The following is a 27,903-nucleotide window of genomic DNA, read 5'->3' on the forward strand; positions in this document are numbered from 1 at the left end:
TTGCGCTGCTCAGATGCAGTTTGGACCGACGTCGTTCCAGAGGCGTCCGGTAATACAAGACGGCATGCTAGAAACTAGTGGTCCCCCAACCGTTGTAGAATAGTACATGACCTAAATAAACAGCTGGGAGCTTTGACCGCTACGTTATCTAAACAAGATTGCACTAGGCTATTATTACCTAATTGCACTCTAGTAGGTGTTCCAATTGTACATTCCAGATCATAAGCGGACAAGGTAGGTAAGTAATCACAGTCTCTTTTTCAGGGCATAAAATATTGATATTCAAGTCTCCAATCAAGCTTCCTCAAGCTCTACAAGAAACCGTGAAAGGCTGCATGAGGGCGGTCCATAAATAGATAAGATATGAACAGAAAATTACCTCTTACAAACTTTGACCACCATAGATTCGGCATGCACAAAAGATGCATCAACAGAAGAAACTTCACAGTTGTCATTTACAAAGAGAGCAGACGCCCGCTTCGTGTGACAAAATGTGCGGAAAAGCCCTGCAAGGTAAACGTATCAAGGCAAGCCTGGGAAACATAGGTTTCTGTTATCCCAAGAACCTCTACAAAGGTAGCTGCCGATTCAGCCAGAAATTTAAATTCGTCCCAGTATTTACGCAGACCTCAAATATTAACGCTCACAACGGCAAAATATTTGTCAGAAATGCACAAAAATTATGGTTAAACTGAACTGAAGTCCGCTAGTTCACTGAAAGAAAAAGGCATGTTCTTTAAGCAATGTTTTCCAGGTCTGCGTGCTTACCAATTCATACAAGAGACGCTGTTTCATTCTTTTTCACGAAGATCTTGCCTCCTTTCGCCCAACAAAACTGATAATACTCCTCCGTTGCTTCGTTCTCAGAAGATATCACGGTTAACTTTCGTCAAGTTATCATTGAAGTAGATATTTGGAAATAGTAATAATAATAATAATAATAATAATAATAATAATAATAATAATAATAATAATAATAATAATAATAATAATAATAATAATAATAATAATAATAATAATAATAATAATCTTTATTCAATATAGTTAAAACAGTATAAAAAACGGAAGCGCCGAAGCCACAAGAGGGCTTGTGCGGCGACAACCGGCAGCCGCAGCAATCTACGCGCCACACCCAATAATAATAATAATAATAATAATAATAATAATAATAATAATAATAATAATAATAATAATAATAATAATAATAATAATAATAATAATATAGATTCATTGTCATGTCTGTTTATAATCCTTGATGGGGAGAAGACGATAAAAGCTCCTAAAACAAATTCTGCTATACACACCTGAAATGTAAGGCATGGGTGAATCACCTGCCCCGCTCCATTTCTGTCTCTTAATGTTATGCCTAACAATCTTCGTTCAATCGCTCTTTGCGCGGTCCTTAAGTTCTTTTCAAGCTCCTTTGTCAGTTTCCAAGTATTTGCCCCATATGTCAGCACTGGTAAGATTCACTGATTCTACAACTTCCTTTTCAATGATAATAGTAAGCTTCCGGTCAAAAGCTGACAATGCCTGCCGTATGCGATCCAACCCATTTTTATTCTTCTATGAATTTTCTTCTCATGATCAGGCTTCCCTGTAATTAATCGACCTAGGTAAACGTACTCCTTCACAGACTCTAGAGGCTGACTGGCGATCCTGAACTCTTGTTCCTTTGCCCGGCTGTCTGTCATTACCTTCTCGATATTAATCTTCAACCCCACTCTTACACTCTCTCTGTTAAGGTCCTCAATCATTTGTTGCGACTCGTCTGCATTGTTGCTGAATAGAACAATGTCATCGGCAAACCGAACGTTGCTCAGATATTCGCCATCGATCCTCACTCCTAAGCCTTCCCAGTTTAATAGTCAGCATTCTTCTTCCAAGCACGCAGTGAATAGCATTGGAGAGATAGTGCCTCACTGTCTCACCCCTTTCTTTATAGGTACCTTCCTGCTTTTCTTGTGTAGAATTAAGGTAGCTGTAGAACCTCTGTAGATATTTTCCAAGGTATTTACATAAGCGTTCTGTACTCCTTGATATCATAATTCCTCTATGACTGCTGGAATCTCTGCAGAATCAAATGCCTTTTCGTAATCTATGAAAGCCATATAGAGAGGCTTGTAGTCTGCGGATTTGTCGATAACCTGATTAATGACATGGATACTCCAGAAATGATCAGAGTATCGTTTCCTCAAGCCAGCCTGCTCCCGTGGTTAACTAAAGTCCAGCGTTGCTCTTATTCTATTGGAGAATATATAGGTAATAATTTTGTATAATACTGGGAGTAAGCTAATGGGCCTAAAATTTTTCAATTCTTCAACGTCTGCCTTCTTGTGGATTAGTATAATCTTTGCATTCTTCCAGTTTTCTGGGACCCTCGCAGTCAATAGACCCTTCGTGTAAAGAGCCGCCAGTTTTCCAGGTATTATGTCTCCTCCATCTCTGATTAAATCGACTGTTACTCTATCTTCTCCTGCCGCTCTTCCTCGTTTCATGTCTTGCAAGGCGCTTCTGACCTCATCGCTAGATATAGGAAGAGCTTCTGTATCCTGTTCATTACTGTTTCTAATGGAGGTATCCTGACTCCTCTGGGTATTGTACAGGTCAGTAAAGAATTCTTCCGCTTCTTTTACTATATCTTCGAGATTGTCGATGATACTACCCAGCTTATCTTTCAGTGCATACATATTGGTTTGTCCTATGCCAACTTTCTTTCTCATTGATTTCAGGATGCGTCCATATTTTGCGGCTTGTTCATTCTTTCTCACGTTATAGCTTCGACTATCACTTATTTTCGCCTTGTTGATCAGTTTTGAGAGTTCCATGAATTCTATCTTATCTCTTGAGTTGGACACTTTCATTCTTTGTCGATTCTTTTTTATGTGGTTTGTTACTTCAGAGAGCTTGCTACTGGTTGCCTTCGTGCTTTGCCTCCCACTTGAACTGCTGCTTCTGAAGCTAGCCTAGTTACGCTTTCATTAGTTAGCTCTATGTTATCATCATCTCTTTGTTCTGAGGTTGCATATTTGTTTGCAAATACCAGCCTGAATTTTTCCGCTTTTAACCTTACTGCCTCTAGGTTTACCTGTTTCTTCTTCACCAATTTTGCTCTTTCTCTCTTCAAATTGAGTTGAATCCTAGCCCTCACTAACCTATTATCACTGCACTTTACCCTACCTGTCACTTCTACATCCTCCACTATGCTGGGATCAACAGAAAGTTTGAAGTCAATTTCATTTCTTGCTTCACCATTAGGACTTTTCACGGTCCACTTTCTGTTGCTACGCTTCCTAAAAAAGGTGTTCATTATTCGAAGGTTATTCCTTTCGGCGAATTCTACCAGCATCTCTCCTCTAGCGTTCCTAGAAACGACGCGCTAGTGGCTAATTGCTTGCTCACCAGCCGGCTTCCCCCCCCCCCTTTTTGCATTGAAGTCGCCCATTACTAAAGTACACCGGGTTTGCATTTTTCATCGCTAATTCCACACCTTCATAAAGCTGATCCACTTCCTCATCAATGTGACTGGATGTTGGAGCTTGGGCTTGTACTGCCTTTAATCTACACCTCTTATTAAGTTTTATTATGAATACAGCTACACTTTCATTAATCCTGTAGCATTCGTCAATGTTGCCGCTATGTCCTTATGGATTAAGAATCCTTCCCCGTATTGCTTCTTACCCGGGAGACCTATATAGCAGAGGACATGGCTGTTAGTCAGCACTGTATAAGCCTCTACAGTTCTTCTAATCTCACTAAGGCTGGTGATATCCAAAACAATGTCAGATAGTTCCTCAAAGAGTCTTGGTAAGCTAGCCCGGCGCCCACCCGTAGTCAGCGCCTATGGCCGCGGCGTCATGAGTACTCGCCGCGGAAGCATTGATAAGCGTAGCGGAGCCGTAAGGGAGGAAGGGCGGAATTCGAAGGCGGGAAACCGTGACGGCACACTCGGAACTCTAATTTTGCGCAGTCATCTTGTCCTGTAGATAGGCGCGCCTGAAACGTATGTTCCTTTTCTTCCCTTTAGCAATAGCCTTGTTAAGGCCACCTAATGAGTTTGGCGGATCGGTACAGCCAGCATATGCCTTTGTCGGTTACGTAAATCATTTCTGCTTGACGTGCCCGTGCTTATACAATAACCGGAGACCTCTACTGTACCACGCCAGTGACCTGCTCTTCAAGAAGACAGTCATGTCATCCACGAATGATCAGGAGGACAAAATGATCATGGCCCTGGCGGTGGCACACGGCGACAAGAGGAAGGCAGCCAAGCTATTCTGAATGTGCCATTGTGGAGGACGCCCTGGTCCCTCAACACTACTTAGAACGTACGAAGCCCTTTGCGAGACGGGTAGCTGCCCAAGAAAACGACACAAGACTGCGACGGTAGTTCTAGAAGGGCAAACAGATGCTTTGGCATTTTATGCTGCTAACCCTCAGCCTAGCGTGCGTGACGCCAGTGCGGAGGGCGGAACCTCAAGGTCATCCGTTTTGAGGATTTTTTAAAAAAGCCCATATGCCCCCGTTCCATGTAGTACATCTTCATCAGAAATTTGAAGACCGAGATTTTTGAAAACAGACTTGACTTTGCCCATCGGATTTTCACGAAATGTGAAGAACCGGACTTTCTCACTCCCGTGCTCTGCGCGGATAAGGCTAATTTCTTCGTAAGGGCAGAAGTTAACCTTCCCAACACCCACTACTGGAGCGATAGGAATCCATACTGGCTGGCACAAACACGACACTAATACCACTGGTCGTTTGATGCGCGGTGCGGTATTTTCGATGCCAACATCATCGGACCCATCTTTTTTGACAACACAGTAACGACGCAACGCTACGTCAACAACATCCTCGAGGGCCCCGTGAACGGCTTCTGTTGCAACGTTCCACTTGCGCACCTTCGGCACATCTGGTTTCAACACGATAATGCTCCTGCGCGTAGTAGTAGTTAATCTGGAGCGTGGCTCGACAAGCTTTTTTCTGGACAGTGGATTGGCCGGCACGGACCTGTATCCTGGCCTGCAAGGTCGCCGGACATGGTACCGCTGGACTTCTTGTGGGGCTTCGTGAAAGATCGCGCATATAGCAGAGAAATTACCACGCCGGACGCCCTAAAGGCAAAAATAAGCAGTCTGCCGCGAGATTCCACTGTCGTTGGTCAAAGCTGCAGCAGTGAAAGTGTTGGAAAAAAGCAAGTACTGTATTGCTTGAGACGGTGATCTGTTTGAGCATGTGTTGTAATTGGTAATGGAAAAGAACCGCTCAAAACTTGTGTAAAAGGTGACTGTTTAACGCGGTTTCATGATGTCACCCTATCATAAAATGAAAAAAAAGCTAGCGACAAAGTTACAAATAGGTACAAAACTACTTTGTTTTCGCCTCTTTTCCGGAGTTCAAGAAGCAGAAAGGGTAAATGGCTAAACAAGTTCCACCTTTGGATCTTTGTGGGTGGCTGAGACGCCTTACGTGCTTTTGGTTTATTTTTTATTGAAATAAACTCCTGAGTAGCTCTTTGCTGTTCTTGCGAGAGCTGCCTTTATTTTCGTGCTCTTTGGCGCAGTGTTTTTTTAAACATTGGTGGAATTTCTTTTGTAGCTTTGTTTCATGATACGAAGAGTTAAAGCTGTCCCGAGTGCCTCATGATCGAGCACAGCATTCTTGCGTCCGCCGATACTGACGCCTATCGCACCACGCTAGTTAGGTCGCGAAACCTCTCGAGCCATTCAACATGGCGAAGCCTTGTAGGATGTGGCGATAACCGAGTGCAGCCGTATATCTTTTAAATGTTGCTTGCAGGGTCTTGAGTAGCGGCGCGTGAGCACACATATATTTCATATTTCGCGTATTTTGCTGGACTTTTGTTTTTATTACGAAAGCAATACTGCTCGCACTTTCGGCCCATCGGTGGTCGTGGCGCCTCCTTACACAGCTGCGCTTCACGTGACCGTGTGACGTCACGCCAGACCGAGGGACGGGGCCCCAGCTCGCGGCATCAATGGTGGAGGCGAAGCCTTGCGCGCCGCTGCTGCGGCGCTACCGAGAGAGGGCGCTCGCTGGTGTGACGTCACGGCAGACCGAGAGACGGGGCCCCAGCTCGCGGCATCGATGGTGGAGGCCAAGCCTTGCACGCCGCTGCTGCAGCGCTACCGAGAGAGGGCGCTCGCTGGTGTGACGTCACGCTAGGAGGATAAATGGGGCTACAGCTCGGCTCCTCGCAGTGGTCGGCGCGCTGCCTTGCGCTATGTCGGATGATGTGTACAAGGCGAGGCTGGGACGATCTGCTGTGGCCAAGCCCATGTCCACGCCATCAGCCGAACCAAGGCGCAGCCAAGGGTATTGCTTTCGCAATCTTCCAGGCTTAACCAAGCTAAGCCTTCAGCCAATTTTTTTTTCTTGGAAAGAAACAACCAGGCACACTTCAGCACGAAGTAAATGCTTGACTCGGAGGTTATTTAAGGTGCCCTAGAACTTTGTAACTGACGTGGTTGCGATTCAAGCAATAATTAATTGTTCACTAGATAAAATCAGTTAATTAATTAATACTTTGTGATGAAAAATACTTCCTGTAAGTGCATAGGACTGCCGCTTTATGCGGTTAGTACGATTTTTTCTGAGCTCTGGGCTTTTTTTTTATATATTGGTCCAAGCTAACTGGGACACCTGGTATGCACACACACGCAATACAGAATGGTGGTACGGTTGCGCATGTGGGAAAAACATTAACTGCGTGTACTTAATGTGTACCCGCACGAGGTCGCGGGATCGAATCCCGGCCACGGCGGCCGCATTTCGATGGGGGCGAAATGCGAAAACACCCGTGTGCTTAGATTTAGGTGCACTTAAAGAACCCCAGGTGGTCAAAATTTCCGGAGTCCTCCACTACGGCGTGCCTCATAATCAGAAAGTGGTTTTGGCACGTAAAACCCCAAATATTATTATTATTATTATTAATGTGTACCCAGGATGGGCCGTGTTCAGCGACTGAAACGCGATACTCGGAAAGCGTGACGGCCGGAGCCATTTGCACCACCTTTAGGCGCTGTTAAAAGCTGAGCTGGTGTTTTTTGGTGCGTTATCGAATGCGAGAGCTCTTCTAAACCATTGGAGATGCTTTTCGTGCCCCAGAAAACACCCAGCGCTCTTCGGTGCAGAAGAAAGCGCAGGCTGCCACGCGGTACGATTATCGCGTTTGAATTGTTGAGCACGGCATGCTTGGGTAACAATTTCTTTCGAATTCTTAGCGTTGGTTTAGCATCGAGTCAGCATTTTGAAGTCCTCACGACCGCGTCGCCGCCGTGTTCCTACCTCACGCGGATCCGAATGAAGGCCTTCGAAGATATGAAATCTGACGTCAGCGCTTACACCAGACATTTGCTGACATTGACTTTTTTATTGTCTTTTCTTTGTGTATGTTCGAAAGAGAGATGGGTACGTGCCAGCAGCCCACCTGCTTTTCGGTGCGGAGTGTCCTAGGACAAGTGCTGTCGTCACCTTTCACCTTCCACAACTACTTTTCAAGCGGGATAACTATATATCTACGGGCTGGGGGCATGTTGCAGGAGGAGATATAAACATATCCGCTGAACAAAGAAAAAGCTACTTTTGCGGTGTGCAGCTGTCATTGCAACGCCTGTAACTTATATGCATTGCTATATTGTCGAGCCGCGGCCACACTCGTCGCACCTGGTGATTCGCTTTCTCAAGTGAAAAAGTGCAACATACACCACCATGTGCCCGCGGTGGTGGCGTAGAAGCTTTCGCGCCACGCTGTTAATTACGACAGCGCAGGACCGACTGTAACGCAGGGGTTGCATTTCCATGACGTTGAAATGAAAAAGCCCCCGTGCCGGTTAAAGCACCCCAGGCGGTCAAAAGCTCAAGGGCAAGTCATATTACGGTCTTTTCAGTCTGACAGGCAGCGACCGGCGAGTTCGCGCACGTCACTGCGGCCACACCAGAATAGCTGAAGATTTGTCCCCTGCATTTGCCGCCAGATCACGCTACCGGTGGCAGCACCATCGCTGCATTACTGTGGATAAACGGTCGGCGGCAGACATTGAAAAGTACATGTCACCGTTTCACTGAGAGCGATATCGTCCGATTTTAGGGTAATTAGAGGCGCTGACAAGATAGAGTGAACTAGCTATATATTGCTCTTCAGTGTCGCATTCTTGCATAAAATGTGCCGAAAGCTTCTTTTTCTTGAAAGAAGAGGAAGCTGCCATTCAAAGGGGGGCGGGCACTCAGACAAACAACGCGTGTTTCGGCACTTCCTTAGGACTTTTGGTTCACTGGAACACATACCGTGCGATTTCCCAGCATATATGCTGGAGCGAAGGACGTTGGAAAGTTTCCTAGCCAGCGTTGGCAGGCAACTAATGTCGGAGGAACCTATCCTCGGCCCATGGCCTAATACTGCAACTTCAATGCGTGCAATGAAAGTGTTGTTGGTGTTTCTGCAGGACAGTGAGCTCGACGAGCGGCTATACCAAGGCAACTGTGTCATATACATAAGCACTCACCACTTCTTTAATCATCACCATCCGTCCCAGTACTTTCACTCCCCTTCCTTCTTCCCCAGTGCAGAGCAGCAGACTAGAGCGCACTAGCTCAGGTCGACCTGTCTGTCTTTCCTGTGAATAAATTCTAATGCAATAATTGGGTCATGTTCCGCACGGTGTCCTGCCTTCTCTGCTAAAATGGTTGTGCAGCGTAATTATTGGTCCAGTATCTACAAGTATTTAATTTGTTAGAAGGGCTCGGCCTCCTTGTACAACAAACCTGAAGCAGCAAGATGATGCGTACTTTCATTACCAATTTCAGGCATACAACTCCCTTTCTTCTTTTTTTTTCAAGCGAAGCTTGTATTATTGCCTCACTCGTGTCGGCGTCGGTGTTGCCATACGAAAAAACCCAAGCCGCGCCAAAATATAAAGGTCCTTGTCGGGTTGCGATACGACCACACTAACCGATTCAGCCACTGTTGGTTCATCATGCGCGCCCTTTAAAGCTGGGTTTTATGTGCATGAAAAAGTAGCAGGTCTAGGTGCGCGTCTTTCCTTCTGGAGGAGAGACAGGATGTGATCGCGTGTTTGCTCGCCTCACCATCGCCGTTTCCCACTAGTTCAGGCCCGGCAGTCAGATAGTTCGTTCTGCCGAAGAGCTGGTTGCGTTGTAGGAACGGCAGCGGGAGCGGGCCCGTGAGCGTGTTTGTGCTCGCGGGGCGAAGCCAGAGCTTCGGCGAGCTGAAGTCGAAGCGCAACAAAAATGCCGGGCAGATCCAGAGGTTCGACAGGCTGACTTCGAAGCAAGAATACCACGGTGGGCCCATGAACCCCGCACAATATGGTTTTCATGAAAAAACGATCGACTGAGCTTGCCCTTCCAGAAAACAAGGAGTACATTTTGGAACATTCTGAATCCCAGAACATGGCACTTAGTTTGTTTTTGTACTTTACGAAGGCATTCGACCTTATTAGTCATGGCGTTTTATTAAAAAACTCAAATAATATGGTATTATCATCATCATCATTATGATCCTGTTTTATGTCCACTGCGCCAACCGATTCCCACTAGCGCCCACGAATCTCCTACTTTCATCGCTACATCTAGTCTTCTGCTGCCCTCGGCTCCGTTTCCCTTCTCTTGGTACCCATTACGTAACCCTAATGGTTCAACGGTTATTTAACCGGCGCAATGCATCACCTGCCCAGCTCCATTTTTTTTCTCTTGATGTCAATTATAATATAGTCTATACCCGTTTGCTTTCTGATCCTAACCGCAATCTTTCTGTCTCTTAACGTTCTGCCTAGCAATCCTCGTTGAATCGCTCTTTACGCGCTCGTTAAGTTATTCTCAAGCTTCTTTCTCAGTCTCCAAGTCTTTCCCCATATGTCAGCACTGGTAAAATGCACTGACTGTACGCCTTTTTTTTCATTGATAATAGTAAGCTTGGATAATGTCTGCTGTATGCGATCGAACCCATTTTTATTCTTCTATGAATTTCCTTCTCATCATCAGGGTTCCCTGTGATTAATTGACCTAGGTAAACGTAGTCCTTCACAGACTGTAGAGGCTCACTGGCGATCCTGAACTCTTGTTCCTTTGCCCGGCTATTCATCATTATCATTCTCTTCTGCATATTAATGTTTAATCTTCAACCACCTCTTACACTCTCTGTTAAGGTCCTCAATAATTTGTTGTAAATAGTCTGCATTGTCGCTGAATAGAACAATGTCATCGGCAAAATAAAGGTTGCTGAGATATTCGCCGTCGATCCTAGCTATTAAGTCTTCCATTTTAATAGCTTGTATACTTCTTCCGAGTACGCAGTGAATAGCATTGGAGAGATTGTGCCTCACTGTCTCACCCCTTTCTTTATAGGTACCTTCCTGCTTTTCTTGTGTAGAATTAAGGTAGCTGTAGAGCCTCTGTAGCTATTTTTCTAAGGCATTTACGTAAGTGTTCTGCACTCCTTGATTACGCCATGCCTCTAGGACTACTGGTATCTGTACTGAATCAAATGCTTTTTCGTAATCAATGAAATCCATATAAAGAAGCTTATTGTACACTGCGGATTTCTCGATAACCTGATGAATGACATGGATGTAATGCATTGTAGAATCTCCCTTCCTGAAGCCAGCCTGCTTCATTGTTTGACTAAAGTCCAGTGTTGCCCTTACTTTACTGAAGATTATCTTGGTATATATTTCGTATAATACTGAATGTAAGCTAATGCGCCTATAATTTTTCAATTCTTTAACGTCGTTTTTCTTTGTAGATTAGTATATTGTTTGCATTCTTCCCGTTTCCCGGGGCCCTTGCAGACGATAGACACTTGGTATAGGAGCCGCCAGTTTTCCAAGCATTATGTCTCCTCCATCTTTGATTAAATCGACTGTTATTCCATCTTCTCCTGCCACTCTTCTTCGTTTCATGTCTTGCAAGACCTCATCGCTAGTTATAGGAGAAGTTTCTATATCCTTTCCACTACTGTTTCTAAAGGAGGTATCCTGACTGCTATATGTATTGTACAGGTCAATATAGAATTCTTCCACTTCCTTTACTATATGTTCGAGACTGCTGATGATATTACCATGCTCATCTTTCAGAGCACATATATCGTTGCACTTTACCCTGCCAATCACTTCTACATCCTGCATTACGCTGGGATCAGCAGAAAGTATGAAGTCAATTTTATTTCTTGTTTCACTACTAGGGCTTTTCGAGGTCCACTTTCTGTTGCTACGCTTATGCCCTAAGCCAATTTTCTCTTTCACTGCTTTCAGGCTGCGTCAATTTTTAGGGCTTTTTCAGTCTTTCTCACGTAAGAGTTTCGAATATCACTTATTTGTGCCTTGTTGATCACTTCTGACACTTTCGCCAATTCTATCTTATCTTTTGAGTTGGACATTTTCATTCTTTGTCGTTTCTTTATTAGGTCCTTTGTTACTTAGGAGAGCTTGCCTACTGGTTGCCTTGGTGGCTTGCCTCCCATTTCAGTTGCTGCATCTGAAGAGCGCTTAGTGACGGCTGCATTCATTAGCTCTGGGTTATCGTCACCTCTCTGTTCTAAGGTTGCATATTTGTTTGCAAGTACCAGCTTGAATTTGTCTGCTTTTACCCTTACTGCCTCGAGGTGCAACTCTTTCTTCTTGACCAATTTTACTCTTTCTATCTTCCAATTGAGGTGAATCCTAGCCCTCACTAACCTATGATCACTGCACTTTACCCTCCCTATCACTCGTACATCCTGCGCTATGCTGGGATCAGCAGCAAGTATGAAGTCAATTTCATTTCGTCTTTCACCATTAGGCCTTTTCTAGGTCCACTTTCTATTGCTACGATTCTTGAAAAAGGTGTTCATTATTCGTAGCTTATTGATTTCTGCGAATTCTACCAGCATCTCTCGTCTAGCGTTCCTAGAATCGACGCCATAGTTGCCAATTGCTTGTTCATCAGCCTGATTTTTCCTTACTTTTGCATTGAAGTAGCCCATCACTACAGTATACTGAGTTTGCACTTTTCCCATCGCTAATTGAACATCTTCACAAAACTGATCTACTTCCTCATCATCGTGACTGGATGTTGGAGCGTAGGCTTGTACTACCTTTAATCTGTACCTCGTATTAAGTTTGATTACGACTACAGTCACCCTCTCATTAATGATGTAGAATTCGTTAATGTTGTCCGATATGTCCTTGTGGGTTGGGAATCGTACCCCGTATCGCCTCGTATCTAGGCTACCTCAAGAGCAAAGGACATATGTTCGTTATTCAGCAATGTATAAGCCTCACCAGTTCTTCTAATTTTACTAAGGCCGATGATGTCCCAAACAATGTCAGGTAGTTCCTCAAAGTGTCCTGCTAAGCTAGCCTCACTCGAAAATGTTCACCTGTTAAACGTTGAAAGGGTCAGTTTCCATTGGCGGCCTGTCCGAATTCAGATATTCTTAACACCCTCTGCTGCGTTACAGGTCTAAAGGGGAGGGGCATGTTCTTTAAAATATTATTCTTATCTTCAAAATAGATCGCAATGTGTAGACATTGCAGGTGAAAGTTCAGAAAAAAAGAAGATAACGTCTGGCCTTCCTCGCGGTATCGCGGGTATTTTCTTTTTACACGTTACATAATTGAAATAAATAATGTAGTTACGGCTGCTAAATACATAATATACACGGACGGCACGAGTTTGTTTATTGTGGCAAATCAGGTGCTGACTTAGTATTAAGAGCTAATAATGCGCTATATCATATATCTAGGCAACTCAATCACCCAAAACTTAACGTGAATAAAACCAAAGCCATCCTCTTCCGTCCCGGCAACAAATCTGTCAAGCTCTTTCAGATTTAGCTAAATGATAGTGAGACAGATCTAGCGCCATCTGTAAATACGCTTGGAGTATTTTTTGGCGAGCACATGACTTGGGATGTTAAGTATATTGTCAAGAAGTAAATTGTCTAAAATCGGGGGCATAGTGGGTAACCACTCTTTTGATTTGCCTATATCAGTTAGTATGTTGCTCATGTTCCTAGAGTTGGGCAGCGCAACCCGGAGCAAAGACAAAAGGAAGTACACGATACGAGCGCTCGTATCGTGTACTTCCTTTTGTCTTTGCTACGGGTTGCGCTGCCCAACCCTAGGCACATGTTCAATCACCAACTCGCCCAGCTTGCCGTGTTAATTCAGCATGTTGCTATATAATGCTCTCTTCCTCCCCTAAATTAACTATCAACTTCTCCTCTGGGGAACCACAACAAACGAAAACCTGAACAGAATTACACGTTCCCAAAAAAGAATATTCCGCTTAACTACAGCTCCTTTCCTTGCGCACACAGCGGGCCTTATTCAGAAGCATAATCCAATTCCGGTTCGTTCAATGCACCGTTATAAGCTATGCAGACAGTACAAACTCACAATAGTAAATAACGATGGCGTATTAATTAAGTTAGCCAAACTAGTAGAAAACGTAACCGCACATAATACACGAAGACAGGAATAGCGGAAAGTTTTAAGATGTCGCACAACCTATGGTAAACAAAGTTTGCAGTTCTTATTGCCGACAATACTGAACACCATGCAAAATAAGAAAAACGTTAACTCGACTAATACCTCATTAAGCCAACTAAAAAGCATATTTATAAATAGGAGCCCACTGGCAGTGAATTCCTGTTGACCTGTAATATAATTCTGTTATATGTGCGTTGAATGTTTTTAGGTATTCTATGGCTATTGTATTTTTCATGGGTCTGTTACGACCTCATGTATGATTCGAAGTTCTTTCTTTCATTGTTTCCTTATATTTAAGTAGACGTCTAATTCCTAAAGCCTGCAAGATGAAAGGTTGTTACAGTGCAGTGTCTACTGTATAGTAATTGCACTGTTAACCAGTTGTCCGTGTGCTGCTGAGTGTTGTGGAGGCCAAGTCTCTTCACGCTGTCCTAAAGTCTTTCTTTTCTTGGTCACCCATAGCATTGCTTTTGTTGGTGTGGCTGCAAATAAATTCAAATTAAAATTCAATAAATACCGGGGCTGCACATTTCAACTTCGCTTCTTAACCATCTGTACGGACTGCTTGGGCGGTAGCTTTCTTTAATGGGCCAACTAATCATCATCATTCATCATCAGTCTGTTTTTCTGTGTGCACACTGCAGGAAAGAGGACCCTCTCTACGGTCTCGAATTATCCCTGTCTTGCGCTAGCCGATTCAATCTTACGTCTGCAAATTTCCTAATTTAATCACGCCACCTATTTCTTGCGTCGTAGGCTGTGGTTCCCTTCTCTTGGTACCCATTCTGTAACTCTACTCGTCCACTGGCTATCGGCTCTACGCATAACGTGGGCGGCCGCTTTTTAGTTATCTTAATGTCACCTAGAGTATAAGGCTATCCTCGTTCGCTCTCATCCTGCCTCCTGACCTTACGCCTACTATTTTTCGTTCTATCGCTCTTTGCACGGTCCTTAAGTTCTCCAACTTCTTTCTTAACCTACATGTTCTAGCTCCACCGGTAAAATGCAATGGTTGCAATGCAATGTAATGTACTAGGTTGCTAGCCCCGGTAAAATGCAATGCCGCGCGCCTAGGTGACAAGGCGTCACAGCTAGGCATGCGCCGTGGCAGCGGCGCCAACGTTATTACTCTGTGGTTATGCTTAAAAGCGCCGGCATTCAAGCTGGCGCGTGCTTTCATTCCTGTAACATAGAACCGGGCACTTCGCCCGCCGTTGTAAAGTTGACGGCTAAATAAAGCCGTATTGTTTCGCTCAACCGTTGCGCTGTCCTTCCGTCAGACACGACATAGACTGGCGACGAGGGTGGGGCGCTGCCAGCAAGAAACAAGCTCCTGCCAGACAGCAACGGGATTCACCGGCTGACGGATCACGCACGGACAACTGAGGAGCAGGCGGTTGGGACATTATGGCGAAGGCGACGACGAGTCTGCAACTGGGGCAAGTAGAACATTTCGACAATTCTACGAGAGATTGGACTAGATACGAAGAACGCGTGCACGCGTACCTTCGAGCCAATAATGACCCGGAGGACCGGAGGGTGGACGCGTTCATCAGCATATTGGGTCCGCAAACGTATTCACTCCTCAAGTCACTCGCCGCTCCACATAAGCCGTCCTTGAAGTCCCTGGAAAGCTTGTGCGAGTTGCTTCGTAAACATTTGGCCCCTGAACGGTCAGCCATAGGTGAGCGAGCAAAGTTTCATCGCCGAGGGCAGAAGGAACACGAAACGATACCACAGTAACGTGGAGGAGTTACGGGCATTGGCGCAAGCATGCGAGTTTGGAGCATTTCTTGGCGTGTCGCTTCGAGACAGATTTGTGTGCGGTTTGCTCAGAGTCGACATTCAAGGACACTTGTTTTCGGAATACAGGAATCTAACGTTTCAACGAGCCGTTGACCGCGCAACCGCTTTGGAAGCGGCGCTTGCTAACGCTACAGCTGCTCATTCGAAGCCTGAAAGCGTGTTCGGGGTGCATCAGTTGCCTAACGAGAGAACAACGCAATGTTTCCGCTGTAACGCAACTCGCACTACCAATGCGTGCCCGCATGTCAGTGCGACTTGCTTTTCTGCAACAAGAAAGGGCACATTCAGAAATACTGCCTAAGGCGGCAAGGAAAATTGCGGTCGAAGCGAAAGCAACCAGTACAGAACGTTCGGGTGTTACAACCATCAGAACCACCCCTGCAAAGTGTTGTATCGAAAGAGGTAGAGACAGGAGACCCTATCATGCTCAGCTTAATCGTCGAGGGTGTTCCCTTGTAAATGGAACTTGATACGGGAGCCGCCGTTTCGGTAATGTCCCTGGGTCAGTTCCGCTCTCTTTTTCCGGCAGTACCTCTGAGGCAAACTAAGTTGATGCTCAGAACTTGTACGAGCGAACCTGTGAAGTCATGCGGTGTTCGTTTCCTTAGAGTTGAGCACAACAATCAGTGCCAGCGCTTGCCGCTGTACGTGCTTCCCCAGAGCGGGCCAGCACTGTTCGGGCGCAACTGGCTTCAGCAAGTGCGCGTCGATTGGCACCAAGTTCGCGGCCTGCATCAGCTACAGGGGGAGACATTAGTTACACGCTAAGCGCTCAACGACTTCCCGAGCTACAATCCTTGCTTGACCGCCATAAGGACCTATTCAGGAGTGAGCTAGGCATCATCAATGGTGAGAACGAGACTCTTGTTTTCAAAGATGGGAAGACGCCAAAATTTTTCAAAGCTCGAAGGGTTCCGTTTTCTCTAAAAGATACTGTTGAGCAAGAGTTGTCTAGACAAGAACAGATGGGCACATTGACACCAGGTAACGAGTACGCCACTCCGGTGGTGCCAGTCTTGAAGCAGGACGGGTCAATAAGAGTATGCGGTGATTACAAGCTGACACTGAACCCCATACTTGACGTAGAACATTACCGGTTACCCAAGCCCGACGAGCTGTTTGCAGCCCTCGCTGGCGGACAGCAATTCCCTAAAATTGATCTCAACAGGGCATAGCAGCAATATGAAACATCGTTCCAGCGCACCATTGAACACGGACGAGAAGAGAAAGACAACACGAACGCCGGACTTCAACTGAATTTTATTCATGGAAATAAGAATAAGAGCTTTATGTACACAGGGGGAAGGAGTGGGGGGCTGCTAGTGCGCAGGACCACTCAAAAATATTTCCTTGGTCTAGGCAACAGTCATCAGAGGTGTCAAACCGAAAGAAGAAAAAAAAAACTTTTCCCTCTCTTGTTTACATCACTCAGTACAATCTTGCTCATATCCCACCCTACCTAGCTGATTCGACACACCCGTTTGCCCTGAGATAATCAAGTTCTTTTTTTCCGAGTACAACAGAAGGAGCACTGACACAGTAATCGTTTTCATTGGAGATACAAAATGTTTCAAAAATTTCCCGGTTTTTCTGATTGCTATATTTGCGCAACACACGTGTTCGTTCGAAAAACGCCTTGCATGCTAGCTTGTACGAGCAACGGCGAATGTGGTCAGCTAAATGACCAGCGCCACTTAGTGAAGTAGCATTCCTGCGATGCTCTAGCAAGCGTTCATTCAGACAGCGCCCGGATTGGCCAATATAGCATTTCCCACAGGCGAGGGGAATACTATACACAACACCGACGTCACATTCAACGAGGGCTTTGGTGTGCTTTATTTTGCAGGCAGGCTGCTTCTGGGATTCGTTTACTAGGCGACACATTCGTCCCAGCATTTCCGGTGCTGAAAACACAACACGCACCCCGAACCTGTCGCCAACCTTCTTGAGGCAGTGAGAAACCTGGTGCCAATAGGGCACGACGACAGGGCGCGTTTGCGGGCGTGCGTCTTTTTTCAGCCTGCGCCTCCCACCAACCTTTACCTCGCGAATCAGGCTCTCTACCACCGAGGCCAACGTTTCGTCCAGACACTGAAGGATGCACTCCGGAAGTCCAGCCGACCCACATCACCGTCGGAGCTCGCAGACTTCCTCCTGTCGCACCGCAACACCCCGCAAACGACTACTGCAGAGGCACCCTCTCTTTTCCTGTTGGGGAGGCGCCTCAGGACTACGCTAGACCTCGTCAGGCCCTCCGTTAGGGAGCGGGTCGCCCACAAACAGTTTCAGGACACCAATCGCCGCAGGCATCGTGCTACTACGTTCAGCGAAGGAGGCTTCGTGCGTGTCCGCAATTTTCGCCGAGGACCAAGGTGGTTCAATGCTACCGTTCTCGCCCGCACCGGTCCAGTGTCGTATCGTCTTGGCGTTGTTACTCCCGGGGGTGTGTGTGAGTGGGTGCGTCACCGTAATCACATCGTACGTGCTCCGCACTCTGTCGACACGGTGATCATAGCCACCGACTTCCACGATGAAGACCACGTCACAACTGGCACTAGTGCTAGCAGCCCCACTGAGCCTGTGGAACAGCCGACGACACCCAGGCAAACCGGCGAACAGGGTCGCCGCTACCCATTACGTCAGCGCGGACCTCCCGACCGCTACGGCACCTAATCCTACTTCGGGACAGTAAATAAGTGTGGGGAAGATGATATGTCGCGCGCCTAGGCGACAAGCCGTCACAGCTAGGCATGCGCCGTGGCAGCGGCGCCAACGTTATCACTCTGCGGTGATGCTTAAAACGCCGGCATTCAAGCTGGCGCACGCTTTCATTCCTGTAACATAGAACCGGGCAGTTCGTCCGCCGTTGTTAAGTTCATGGCTAAATAAAGCCGTATTGTTTCGCTCAACCATTGCGTTGTTCTTCCGTCAGACAGGACAGGTTGTGCGCTTTTTTTCGACGATGGTGGTAAGCTCTCAGTAAGGATTTGGTAATGTCTGCCGTATGGTGATGATGATGATGATGATGATGATGATGATGATCATCATCATCATCAGCCTGGTTACGCCCACTGCAGGGCAACGGCCTCTCCCATACTTCTCCAACTACCCCGGTTATGTGCTAATTGTGGCCATGTTGTCCCTGTAAACTTATTAATTTCACCCGTCCAACTTTCACTTCAAGCCGTCTTTATTCTTCCGTGAATTTCCTTCTCATGATAGGGGTCCCCTGTGAGTAATTCCCCTTTCTAAACGTACTCCTGCACAGATTCTAGAGACTGACGGCAATCGTGAATTCTTGTTTCATTGCCAGGCTATTAATATTACCTTTCTCTTCTGCATTATTGATATTCAACGCTATCGTTGCACTTAAACCTAATCCTAATGAAACGCCTAAGCATATCGCCTGTGCTAACGCGTTGAACTGCTTCCAACTTGCTACAACAGAAATGTACCCATCAAGCGCCGCGCTGTCAAAAAAGCACGCCAAAATGGCAATGTGCGTCACGCGTGGAAATTTGGTTAAAGGGAAGCTGAAACACTTTTCGAAAAAAAAAAATGATTTCCCTGCGGAATTCTACAGTTTTGACTGCACTGATCACGAATATGTCGTTTAAAAAGGGCGGAAACAAACGCAAGCGGCTGTTTTTTGCAAGAAAACGCGCACCAGCGCCTCAGGGCGTCGCGCGAACGCCGCTGTTGCCCGTGATTGGTCAGGACCGCTTTGACGTCATTCACGAGGATCGCCGGTCGGCGCCGCTGTTTCAGAGCGTAGCACGCTGTTCTGTTCTGGCTTCACATCTGAGTTGTAAGCATTATGGGACGTTCTCGCTGTCTCGGAGAGCTTGTATTTTCGCCGTACATGTTCGAACCGACAGCCGGTACAGAAAACAATGGCGGCAACGGGGGCAACGACGATGTTTAGTGTGCCAACAGCGGGAGCGATGTGTGCACCTTCTCGCTCGTTGGAAATCTTAGCTGGTACACATATCTTTTCATGTAGCTGCACGTTCCAATGACGAGAAAAAAAACGCGCTAAAGTGTCACTGGGAACTTGCTGCTGGAAGATTGCCGAAGCACTAACATCTCATTAGATTGTAAACACGGGTGCAGTTCCGCGATGTCATGCTCCTTGCCGCTGCTTGTCTAAAGTTCCGTGGTTTTTTGCGTGTTGATACACGATCGCGAACATAAGTGCCGCGTTTGGCTACTTCAAACTCTTCAACATTATCTGCCTGTGTCACAGTGGCTGCTTCAAACTCTTCGATTGGTGATTGTGGTGGAACAGGTTCATCAGGGGCTCGGTTCTCCTACTCGAAAACCTCCGCCCTATCTCCCTCACTTCATGTGTCGGAAAGGTCCTCGAACACGTCATCCTCACACGCTTACACAGACATATGAACGACAACGACCTCTTCCCCAATACCATGGTTGGCTTCCGCCCGAAACTTTCTGCTCAAGATATCATGATTCAGCTCAAGCACCAAATTATCGATGGCGACAAAAGCTCCAGGCTGGACACCAAAGCCATCTTGGGACTAGACCTAACCAAGGCATTCGATAACGTCACGCATGAGGCCATACTGAACCAACTGGCACAACTCCAGGTTGGTCATCGAGCATATAACTACGTGAAGAATTTTCTTACAGGTCGCACGGCCACCATTACCATCGGAGGGTTGCAGTCGCCAATTATTCACTTCGGCAGCAAAGTCACGCCACAAGGATCGGTTCTATCCCCTTTTCTGTTCAACGTGGCCTTGCTCGGACTACCGCCTGCATTAGCTAGCATCCCCAACATCAAGCATAGCCTCTACGCAGACGATATCCCCCTGTGGGTCACCGGGGGCAGCGACAGGGACATCCAAGACACGCTGCAGCAAGCCATCAACGAGGTCGTTGCATACGTAGAACCGCGCGGCCTGGCGTGCTTCCCACAGAAATCGGAGCTCCTGCTGTACAAGCCTAATTGGGGAGGTCGACGTCCAGACCCTCACCCGCCCGAGATAGAACTCCACGTGCACCAGCAACGCATACCTACTGTACCTAGCATTCGTATCCTTGGCTTACGCATCCAACATAACGGCAGAAACACGGAGATACTCAAGCAATTAGATAATCATGCACACCAAACCACTCGCCTCATTGCACGCATCGGAAATCGACATCACGGCATGAAAGAAAGCAACCTTATACGCCTGGTAACCGCCTACGCCCTGAGCAGGATCACCTATGTCGCCCCGTTCCTTAGCCTCAATGCAACTGACAAGCTCAAACTCAACACCATTTTCAAGAGGGCTTATAAACAAGCCCTGCATCTTTCCATCACCACCTCTAACGAGAAACTGGATGCCCTCGGCATCCATAACACCATAGACGAGCTTATTGAAGCGCAGCGTATTAGCCAATACGAACGACTCGCCAATTCCACCACGGGCAGGCACATTCTGGGCACCCTAGGCATAACTACACCACCCAATTCGGACCAAAAGTACCCATCCCTCCAAACATTCGTGCTCAACTAGTTATCCCACCCATACCTCGCAATATGCACCCTGAACACAATCCGGAGCAACGTGCAGAACGAGCTAAACGACTACAAAAGCGCTACGACCAAGCCGCTGACGTAACCTACGTGGACTCAGCAGAATACCCCAACCAAAATGCCATGGCGGTCGTCGCAGTCGCGGGTTCGCAGTACCGCCTTGCCGCGGCCGCATCAATATTCGCCACGCAACCCGAAGTAGGAGAAGAAACGGCCATCGCTTTGGCTTACGCGGCTACCAATGCACACTGTATCATAAGCGATTCAAAAACGGCCATTCGTAACTACACAAGAGGACTGATAGCACCCCAAGCATGGAATATTCTCTCTGGCACTCCTCCCTCAAGGCAACGTCGCGTGCAGATCATCTGGGCCCCTGGTCACTCGGGTCTGGCTGGAAACGAAGCCGCCCACGATGCCGCCCGAGCTCTCGCACACCTGGCGCATCATCCTTCTGCGTCTTCCGATCCCGACCAGCCCTCTGTTCTGCATCGCGGTCACGAGCGGGACCCAATGGTCACGTTGAGAGAAATTCTCCTGCACTACCGCAGGGAGCGGTTACGCTACCCCCCAGCACACAAAACGCTGAATAAGTCTCAATCTACCACTTGGCGACTCCTTCAGACACGAACCTTTCCGAACCCGGTGCTTTACAACCGCATGTACCCCGATGCATACTCTCCACTCTGCAAAGCGTGCGAGGCCCGCGCTGACCTCGATCATATTATCTGGCAATGCCCCAAAGCCTCACCCACCGACACCTCCCACACTAACCCACGCATAACTACGGCCGAGCAGTGGGAGACATTGCTGTTCAGCTTGGACCCAGAGGAGCAGGTCTGGGCCGTCCGGATGACCAGAGACGCCGCCAGAAAGCAAGGACTGGCCGCCGTCTGAGGAAGGGGGGATTGGGGGTTAGTCTCCCGACCCCCGCCACCCCTGAACCCCATCAAGGACATAACAAAGTTTTATCTCTCAAGGTGCTCTGCTAGAACCTGAAAGAGTGCAAGGCATGGATGTCATGAATTTCAGCATATCATGCATATCAGCAAACATGACAACCGTTGGATTACTTACAGTAATTGAAATACCTTTTCAGTCACTTATGTGCTGGATTAGTTGTCTGGTGATTTAGTAATGTGAATTATTTGGTGTCTGTAATTTAATGGCTAAAGTAATTTATTAATTGCGTTAAATATGCACCAGTAAGCTGTGTACGGTGTCAGAACGTTGGTAGTGACGTGAGGTGTCGTGGAGACACATGGGGGGAGGGCATGAAATGTTGGCAAGTGTATGTTACCTTGAAGAAAGGTTGGCGTCCCTTTATACTTTGCTTTTTGCTTCTTTTTTGCATGAAAACTTTTTGGAAGCAATCGTAAAGTAATACCATTACTTATTTGAAAGCGGTAATTGGTAATGTAATTCAAATCAAAGAGCGTAATAAGAAAGTAATGAGTAATGTACTATATTTACTTTAAAATAATAATTTTGCCATGCGTGATGCGCAGCTAGTTAAAGGCAAGAAAGCATTTTTTGTCCAGCAGCGATACGTGTATTGGGCTATACCATGTCGAACGCTGACAAGTTCAATACCTCACAACGTTACTTCATTATTTAAGCCCGTTCGCCTTGCCACGGGCGCGGCTGTGCCGTCGCTCGTTTTTGCGGCATTTCGCTGCTGGTAGCAAGCTGTGATTGCGAAATCTACGGAACGAAGTTTTTACACGCCGAGTTCAACTACTCTAACGAGCATGAAAATGTTACCGTAACACCTTATGCCGTGCGATTTGAACACGAATGCTGAACAGCTAAACCTGCGGGCGCCGTATGGTAGGACGAATAGCAAATATCACTGAATGCGCAAGCGTACCCCCGGCCAGTTATTTCAGCGTACCAAAACAGCGCCGAACAAACAGCCGTAGTACAGTGTTTTTCTTGACAAAGCGGAGTGGAAAAACAGGATCAAAACGGCAAGCACTTTGCATGCATGTGCATATTCCCGGCTGTGCCTCCACGTCGCTTCGTCATAGGCCGCTGTAAGGCAGTTTGTTCGACACTCAGGTGATCATCCATGTAAAAAATTGCCCGTGTGCACATCAAAACCCTTGCCTCACCCTTTCTCCTCTTGGCGAAGGCCGCTCTTGGAAGTGGCGAGGTGTTTCTCTTGTGGGAGAATATAGGCGGAACAACGCCGGCCTTCAGTCACGCCGATTTAATTGGAATACCGATTGCCCGCATTGTTGTCAAGCTCCGACGACAATCACTGTCGTGGAAATGGTCCGAACACAGCACATTTGATTTCGTCGGCAAGAAATTATCTCTCCTCAGCGCACGGACACACTGCGCTGCAAGTTTATTGTCCTTCGGGAGCATGTGAAACACCACATCGTCTCGCCTGCCTGTGTTCGCACAACCAAATGCTGCACAGAACGAGGGCATGTTGGGCGCTTTAGACACTCACGCAGCACAGAAAGGAAGCACAATTCACGAAAATCGCAAAAGAAAACAAACGTGAGCGGCGGCAGACCTCTCGTAGCGTCGTTTAGTAAAGCGCAGGACGGAAAGAAACATGCCAGCACATGCCAGCACGCCGGTCCGCCATTACGCCAGTACTGTCACCGGGAATGACGTCATCCTCGCCAGTTGTCTCCTTCGGCCGCCTCCTCACCTGGCGCTCCGGGAAGCGACGGGGGCGTGTCCGCGGGGGGGATTTAGAAAGCGATTTCTGCCCCTTGTATTGACAATACAAAGAAAAAATTTCAGAACCGTAAATTAATAGGTCTGTTCTTCCCAACCCCAACAATCATGGAAATTGAAAACCGTTTCGTCTTCCCTTTAAGCTCAATGCGTGCCTCAAAGCACGAAGAGATAGAACAGTAGCGATAATCTCGTCCTCACGAGCAAACTGTCTTGACTGCGCAACAAGGCGAATCAACAATGCTGCCGCAAGTAATTACAAGCACTAGGTAAAACGGCAAACTTTCGCATTCCGACGTTCTTGATTTTCTGGGCGGTGGTTATTCATGCTTCCTCCGTTCCTTTTAATATCATTTACCACGGAAACTGTAGAACTCGACAGGCGGCAAGAGGCCCCGAGTGCTTTTTTTTTTTACTGTTGTGGCATTTCACAACGCAACAGCACCGGGCACCTCGGTTAAGCGTTTGCTGGACCATCCCGAAACAACGGCTACGCGAGGGGCGATTTAAGAAAGTCCGCCGTCATCGCGAGCGCCTCGCGGTGCCGGTGGCCTGACCTACCGCGACGCCGTTCTCTGCCAGGAGAAGGAGTAGCGCTCGCGTCTGTCGGCACACTTCTTGTTCGAGCCCTAACGAGACTGTGAAGAAATCGGGACTGTTCCCATGTCTACATTTACTAAGACATAACCCTGTATATCAGCCCTACCGAGATTGGGAAAACTGAGGACAATACGGGGAGAGTATACGCAGTAAAAATGCGCGGCTGGCTGCCCTGTGGTGGGGCAAGGGAACTAAAGGATACCAGCCTTAAGTAAGTATTACGATAACAGATCGCAGCGAACCCCCATTGAGTAATGATGAAGCGTAAGAAAAAACTCGTCTAATCAAATCCATTAGCCAAGAAAGTAAATTGGCTGTTCAACAAGGCTCCAAGTCGCGATCACCCATGTTGAGAATATTGTTGTTGCAAAACGTGTTCTAATGTCTCGCAGAGCGTCTCGTGGTAAGCCGTAGCAGCATGTGACGGAGTGTCTAGCTCGGGTGAAAGACGTGCATAAGCAGTTCTAGGAAGTCATCTGGGCAAACTCTAAGGGACAACGGGGAAAAAGAAAAAATCCGCGGGCGTGTGCCTCGATGCCGTCGCGCATTGCCGTACGACGTGCGTGTCGCATACTTTCCCAAACTCCTCTCCTGCGCCGGGGCCCCGTGCCGCAACAGCGAACATATGTGCTGCGAGCATGAATTAATGAAAAGAAAACGTACGCAGTCGGCATGATACGCTGAGCTGTCTTGTCGTTCCACGCAGAATGCACCTCGCCGGCCTTTATTCTCCATCATATTTTTTTTTCTCGTTCGTTCATTGAGCTTACCCCTTGTTAGCACATCTGCAGCAAAACGCGAAAGAGTGAAATCAAGGGCAGCTGGAAAGCGGAGCAGCAAAAAGGAGGAGAGCGCATTTCACTCCACATCTCAGTCGCATCGGTCGTGACAACAGCGACTGGCAGGCCAGACGGTGTTGGGTGCTCGGTCGGCGCTCCTACAGGCTCCTTCCCCCCCACACCCCCTGCGCGGGCTGCTCGGAATCGGCCGCGTGCGAGTCGGCAGTTCTACAGAGTGCGCGTTTTTGAACACGTGAGATGACGCCCGGACCTTCTAACGCAAAAGAGAACGCTGGTGGAAGATTGACGCCGAATGAACCTCTCTCGGATTCCAAGGCGGGGTCTCCTGCGTCAGATAGTATTCCTACGGACGAAGTGAAAATTTGTGACGGATCTGATGTCCTAAGGCATAGTTCTGAAGAGCGAAACGACACATCGCCTGCTACCCGACACGCTTGGCTGCAGGAGAACGATCTAGTGGGAACGAGGACGCCGTAAGTTCATTTGCTTCCTAATGTGCCTTAGCAACAATATACGGGGGCGCCCTGCGGCCTATGTTCCAACGAGGCAACTTGAGGCTGTTGAGGACATAAGACGTTTTGCTAAAAGACAGCGTGAAAGAAAGAAAAAATGAGAGCAGTGTTGCTCGTGGTTTTCTTCTTCATAATGAACTCAATGATTCACAGCGTCTCTGATTTCTTTTGAAGCCGTACGCCCGGCTGATTAAGTGTATGAGGCTCGATTTCAGATTTACAAACCCGGACAAGACGGATTTCTCCTGAACTTGAATATGTGTCGAGATCTTCAGAACCCGCTACGTACTTGGCACATGAGATAAATGAGTCAGTGTAGAGGGGCTGATATATGGGTGCAACCTCCTCGTATCCACATACAGCACTCAAGCACAGTTTTGTACACCGCTAGAATAAATCGCCAAACGCGTTTAGCAGTCTCACTGGCACTTATATGAACGTTTATATAAAGGGATAGTGTTGTAAGTAGAGATGTAAGCGATGAAAAAGAACATTCAAAATTACGGGGGGAAAGCAGGTTCTTTTCGTTGTTTTAAACCAGTGAGAAAAAGAAAAAAGAACGGAGGTTCCCCGCAGAATCCTTCTGCTGCAATGCGGCTCCCTTCAACGTCCCATAATTCGGTTAAAAAGAAGGATTCTGGGAGTCTGCGACGCACCTGGATCCATCCCCGTGGTGGCAAGGATCTTGCTTCAACCAACCGTTGAACTCCTTCGTCTGTGGCGTACTGCAGGTTGCCCCTTCTGCGGCATGTGAAAGAAACTGGTCCGAGTTTCGAAGTGTGCAGAGCAAGCTGCGCAACAGGCTCGCGTGCAAGAACTTGTGCTCGTGTACTCAAAGCTCTGGAAAGCTTTGATGCCTCAACGGAAATCAATCGCACACAGATTGTCACAAATGTCGGCCTTGACACTTTGATGTGAAATCAATGCGTTGACGTAAAATCGTGCCTATATTTTGAACCAGGAAGCTCTGCTGGGACTTTTGTGATGCAATAATGCAAAATTTATATTCTTTTCAGTGTTAGACAAATAAATGTGTCGGCTTTTTCAAAGCTCTGTACCGCAGTAATCTTTTTTTTTCAATTCCTAGCATTTCTTTAAAAAATATGTTGGAACAAGCCAAATTCTTCGTGCCCCTATATAGGTCATGAAATTTTACATCTCTAGTTGTAATAGATGTTAGCATTCAAGGAACAGGAAGTAGAACATGAATAACATATCAGAAAGGTTGTGAACAAATTACAAGAACTCCAGCAGAATAAGAGACGCAGCATGTTGTATGATTTTCCTGGAAAGGCAAATGAAGCATAGAATATAACTCTGCCTATAATCTTTCCTTATAAGAGTTCTAAGACTTACTAACATTTTGTTTACATAGCACTAGGTATATACAATCGCAGCTTCCCGGAAATCCTCCGAGATTGAGAAGTGCGAGTTTCTAAAGGGTAATTGTTCAACGAGCAATTGCTTCTTAGGCTTTAAGGTTAATCTATACAGGCTTCTTTAGATTTGACATTAGTCAGGGTTTGTGTTATATTTTCAGCATTGTGGAAGGTTCTGTATATCATGATCCGAATTGCCGAATTCGCAACGAAATGTTTCAACTTGACCACTTCCTTGCAAGAAGTGTTCCTGTGCCGAAATTACAGTATTATTATTAGGCATGCTTAGTGGCAGACTACGAAATAATTTTGACCACAGGGGATTCTTTAGCGCGCGCCTAATTCTAAGGATTACTATTATTAGACACATGGCAGATAGCATAACTCACGCGAAATGAATGTTCAGTCGCTCCTGGCGTGTGGTAGATGTTATTTGATCGAGAAAACCCGTTCTAGATGCAGAATAACATGTACGATAACGAATATGTAAGAATGAGATGCTTTCGGTTTATTGTGGGTGTGTTCTCCCCGTTTTGCTGCTGGTCGAACCGCTGCCGTGTCATTGGAATTACACCTCGACTAAACTCGTGGTCGAAAAATATTTGAAAGCGATACTAGTAATGAGAGTTTACGTCAGTATCTCTCTGTAGCTTGAACAATGCATACAAACAATGGCATTAATCACCACAAAACTGAGAGGCCAAAGAAATATTTGAGTTGGAGGCAGCATTTGGAACAAATGGCGTATTCAGTTAGCCTATCTTTTGTATCTTGCTTCAGCCTCAGAAAAGTATTAGTCGCGTTCGCAGAGTACTGAAACAGGCGAAAAAGTGCGTCTTTTACTGGTCTGGGTAACAAAAAAAAAGTTGTGGGATCTTGTATCCTCAAAGAAGACTTGCCTTTTAAGAAATTGGTAGTTTCGACTGTAAACTAAACAATTTCTAAATTATGCTTCACAAAAACTATACATCTCATGCGCCATCCGCACATTGCCTCGAACATGCCGAACGTAATTGACTGCGCACTTTTTATCGCGTAATATTGTGCCCATAT

The 27,903-nt window shown here is 46.7% G+C and overlaps 1 protein-coding gene across 5 annotated transcripts in view; it reads left to right on the forward strand.

Annotated features, from left to right (window-relative positions):
- The window catches only part of LOC142584714 (solute carrier family 41 member 1-like), a 448,191-nt gene that overhangs the window by 128,099 nt on the left and 292,189 nt on the right, over positions 1 to 27,903 (forward strand). Inside the window, exon 1 of one of the 5 annotated variants that reach the window (XM_075694924.1) lies at positions 25,080 to 25,432. The exons of 2 other annotated variants lie outside the window; for them this stretch is intronic. In XM_075694924.1, coding sequence (XP_075551039.1) covers positions 25,197 to 25,432 — 236 coding nt within the window. In that variant the 5' untranslated portion in view covers positions 25,080 to 25,196. Of the gene's footprint in view, positions 1 to 25,079; positions 25,433 to 27,903 lie in introns of those variants that run through there. 2 more of the 5 variants (XM_075694923.1, XM_075694930.1) reach the window with 2 other exon arrangements.

The sequence above is a fragment of the Dermacentor variabilis genome, chromosome 6, assembly GCF_050947875.1.
Source record: "Dermacentor variabilis isolate Ectoservices chromosome 6, ASM5094787v1, whole genome shotgun sequence".
NCBI classification, from domain to species: Eukaryota; Metazoa; Arthropoda; class Arachnida; order Ixodida; family Ixodidae; genus Dermacentor; species Dermacentor variabilis.